General features: G+C 34.2%; 1 protein-coding gene across 1 annotated transcript; it reads left to right on the top strand.

The window, feature by feature from the left end:
* Nucleotides 1-288: 288 nt before the first annotated feature.
* Nucleotides 289-2,658, top strand: LOC108360667 (uncharacterized). The gene is made up of 3 exons (XM_017613057.1): nucleotides 289-476; nucleotides 1,159-1,289; nucleotides 2,317-2,658. Exons 1-3 carry the CDS (start codon nucleotides 289-291, stop codon nucleotides 2,445-2,447), a joined length of 450 nt encoding a protein of 149 aa, XP_017468546.1. The 3' UTR covers nucleotides 2,448-2,658.
* Nucleotides 2,659-4,523: the final 1,865 nt, after the last annotated feature.

The following is a 4,523-nucleotide window of genomic DNA, read 5'->3' as shown; positions in this document are numbered from 1 at the left end:
TTAATTGCCAATTAATACATAATTTGTGTCAAATTCGCTATGCAACCCTGTGAGGTATATTTAATGAGAAGAGCAAAGGGTATGTTTGATGAGAAAACGAAATGTCATTGAAAGGAAATCTCAAAAAATCTAAATGAGATTAAATTATTATTATAAAAAGTAAACAAATAATGGCCGCCAAAATTGATGGTGAGTAAGTTTTAACAAATTTTCCATGATAATATGCTTTAAATAATGCACTTTTGTAGAATTTAATCCATTATAGAACCAAAACTCAAGAGGAAGAGGATGGGATGGAGTGAGGGGGCGGAATTAGCCATACTCGAGCTATGGGCAGACCGAGTGGGGGAGCTCCGTGGGCTGCGGAAGAATGCGCACGTCTACGCGGAGATGGCAGCGAATCTCGCAGAGCTTGGGTACACCCACAATGCCAGGGATGTGCAAGTTAAATTGCAAAATTTTTCGCAGCGCTACAGGTATGTTCATACAAGAATTAAATGCGGGTATAGTTTAGTAATTTTCCCAATGATTTCGGGCTGCTATTGTGTGCAAATGGGTGACCCAACACACACATTTGTAGTCAAAGGTCTAAGCATTATTTAAAAATTAATTTTGTAATTTTCCTTGCCTAATTTATTAATAAATTCGAAGGCTGCCAACACGGTAAGGTGTTTTACACAAAAAAAACTGTTTACCGAGTTTAGANGTACGAGGCTTCGAGGAGTCAAGTATGACTTTTTATAAAGTTTGAACTCTGCTCTCTATTGGTTTCCACGATTGAGAGAAATAGAGGTTGCGCCCATCACGGTACCGCTATTCCTCTCTCAGTGAATTTGACAGAATCGTTGTTTGTATGACGTCACACTCGTACAACTTGTTTACCTTTTCCTTGCAACATTTTTTCTGCTTCTTCCGTTCTTGCTCACGTTTTGGCATTTTTCTCTCGCAGTTGCACCAGTGTGACGTCACACAAAAGTTATTCTCAAACATCCTCTCTGATGGGCGCAATCTTGTATTCTATCATTCTTGACTGGTTTCAATATCAAGAATCACGCCCCCTCTCCCTCCGCCGACCAACCCAAAAACCGTGGGCAAATAACTAAACATTCACCTAAAATGCTATATGTAGAATCTTAATTTTTCAATTAAAACTTGTAGAAAGGAAACGGCAGAAATGGGTCCTTCCGGTGGGTCGCCTTCTACATGGGTGCACTATGAGAGGATGCACCAAATAATTGGAGGGTTCAAGTCAAATCTGCACACGGAGCTCACGCTTGAAAGCATTGATGGTACGTATGTTTTTGTTTATTTGGAATCACTTGCATATACATACATACGAGTACATATCGTCCCCCGTAAGCCAAAAAAGTGAATGTGCAAAAATGAAAATTTTGGGAAGTTCATGTAATTAGCATTCTGAAATATGTGCTATCCGTGTATGCATTGTATTTTTGGTTTACTTATAACGTAGAACATCCAAAAATTAATCCAGACAACACAATAACTCAAAATATGGTAAATTTGCACATTTATGTTTCTGGCCCATACAATTTTGGTGTGATAATGTGCAAATTTTTTAACACAATAGGGCTGTTCAGGATGTTGTGGAAATGGTTTTAGATTTGCAGTTGGAATTGCAATTGCAATTTTTTTGCTTGCTGCCATGGCAACCGCGTGCATTTTATTGTTGTGAATTTACAAATGTGCAAATCCAAGAGCATATGGCCAATATCCTGAACAGCCCTAATTTATTTTTATATGGAAGAAACCCGCAACACCTTCAGCGGGAAAAAAATCAGCGGTAATTTTTAGCAACTTAAAACTTTCACTTTATTGTTCTTAAATTTAATGGGCCACAACACTCCGCACTCGAAAATTTCCTAAAAAATCTGATTAAAATTTTTATTGCCCGCAGCTATATAGGGCACTCTCGTAAAATTGCCAATTCATTAACCTTTTTAACACGTTTCTTTATCGTATCGTTACCTTAATTCACAAAGGCCCTAAGCAATACTTTTCTAAACTGGGGTTTTCACACATTTTGGTAGGATATGTTAAACTACACCTTCAATACAAATTTTAAAGTTTTAGCATTAAAAACAACAGAGTTACATGGTACTTTTTAAAAGGTCCTACCTGTTTTTGATACACCTTTTATATGGTTTTTTGCTCCTGTAAAATAAAAAATTCGTTGGTTTTGACCTTTGTGAATTAAGGTAACGATATACAATAAGCAAAAATCTTTTCATTTTACAATTAAAAAACGTTTCATTGTATTAAATTTTTAATGTTCACAAAAATGTTTCTTTCAAACAGACTCATCAAAAGCATCGTCATCCACTGCATCTGTACCGTCCCCAGGAACACCGTTGCCATCACCCTCGTCGCCACTGCCCTCACCAGTACCTTCAACATCAGCGTCGGCTGGAACAAACAAGAAAATTTAATTTTCAAGAAAAATTATTAGAGAAGTTTGACAATTTATCGTCGGACATTGCCGAACATCTGAAGAGAACTGAAGAGAATGAAAAGGAATTAATAGATATTGAAAGAAAGAAAGCAGAGGTTCAAGAAAGAATCGCAAAAGATAATGAAGAAGTAAAACGAGCCTTAATATCTTTTTTAAATAAGAATTAATCTTGTATTTAAATAATAACACTACACTGCGTTGCATAATTATAAGACCGCCACATATTAACAAGTTTTGACTACTTAGTTTTAAATTATTTAATTTAAATTATTTCCTATAAAATCATAGTTCATTCTATAAAAAACACGATACAAATTCACACTTTCAACTTTGTGCAAAAATTATAAAAATTTTGCAAATTTTCTTAAATATTTTTCTTAAACAGTTTTTGGAAAAAATTTGCGTATGCAGTTTTATAGCCCATTGAATTCTAGTACAAGAAAGAGCAAGTTTGGAGTAGCTAAAAAACACCGTTGATTCTTAGCAATTTTCATCCATCATCATCCATGTTATCAACATTTTCCGACCGGATTAGGGGTTTAAGAGCTATATGCAAATTTTTTTTTAAAGAGAATTATGAATAATTTTTTAAGCTAGAGTGCCAGTTACTGTCGAAATTCGAGAGTTTTTCTAGTTTTAGAAGCCTTGGAGAGGTTTTCTAACTTAACACGTAGCAAAACTTATACGGTACAAATTAACCAGCCGGAAAATCTTCTGCTTTGGAACTAAAACGTAACTAAAATTTCTTTATCTGTAAAGGTCTTTGCAGGACTTCGGCAGGACTAGGAATTGACCCGATACATTCAAGTTTATCGATAAATTTCAATGATTTGATACATATCGATAGTTCGATGAATTTCAAGAACACTAAAATCAACAAAATTCGTTAACTTGACCAATTTCGATAACTGTGAAGTTCGAGGGCTCGATAAATTTCGATAACTCAAAAATGTAAATTCTTTGGATACCTTTATAAATTTTTACTTTTGACAGCTCCACATTTTTCGAAAACTATCTAAGCATTTTGATAACTCGTTGCACTCTGTTAACACGATAAAATTCGATAAGCAGTGATAAATCGATAAGCTTATATAACCTTGAAATTTCGATAAATCGATATATTTTGAAAATTCCATAAACTTCGATTCGTTGAACCAACCAATTTCAGTAGATCAATAATTATCGATGACTCTTTTGAAAGGACTCCATGAATTACGACACCTCGATAAATTTCGTTAAGTCTATATATAATGATAATTCAATAAATATCGATAACTTGATACATTTCTTTAACTTGACAAATTTCGTTAATCCCACACGTTTTTATAGCTCCATAACTATCCGTAAACTTGGACAACTACGTTTCTGTGTCTATACTCAATCTCGACAACTCAATAAAGATTGATCAGTTTGAATAATTCGATACGTTGCGATAACTTAATAAGCATGGATAAATTTCTATAATTATAAACTTACGATTCGATCAATTTCAGTAACCTTTATGGCTGATTTTATTTCGATTCCTATCGGAAAATTTCAATTCTGTTACCTTAATTCTTATGTATTTCTCATTGTATCCATTTTCGCCTTTATCTCCATTTTCGTCTTTATCTTCACTTTTGCCTTTTTTTGTCTTCATCGTTATCACTGGTTTCTTCGTCTTCAGATTTATCTTTATTTCAAAGTTTAATTTCAAATACGAAGTAAAACAAAATGCGAAACAGCTTAAATGGAACAGGTTGCAAAACAACCATACACAATATGGAAATTTTTAAAGGACGATTTTCAACCAATTTTGAAACTATAAAAACTCTCCTCATCTACAGAAAATTACCTTTTTAACGGTGTTTTTGGTTTTGAAATCGGTAATTTTACCTTGGTCTTCATCTTTGCTTTTATCTTTCACATCTTTGCTTATATCCTTTTCTTTTGCTATTCACGTAGATGAGATGAGGTGCGATGACGTGATAAGATGTGGCGTGATTTTATGTGATGTGATAGGATGTCATGTCATTTGTTGTCACATCCTCTGATGTCATGTCATATGATGTCA

Source organism: Rhagoletis zephyria, unplaced genomic scaffold, assembly GCF_001687245.7.
Source record: "Rhagoletis zephyria isolate East Lansing unplaced genomic scaffold, Rhagoletis_zephyria_1.1 Rzeph_scaffold_00603, whole genome shotgun sequence".
Taxonomy (NCBI): domain Eukaryota; kingdom Metazoa; phylum Arthropoda; class Insecta; order Diptera; family Tephritidae; genus Rhagoletis; species Rhagoletis zephyria.
The sequence above is the reverse complement of the archived record's forward strand: the minus strand, read 5'-3'. Positions and strand labels throughout refer to the sequence as shown.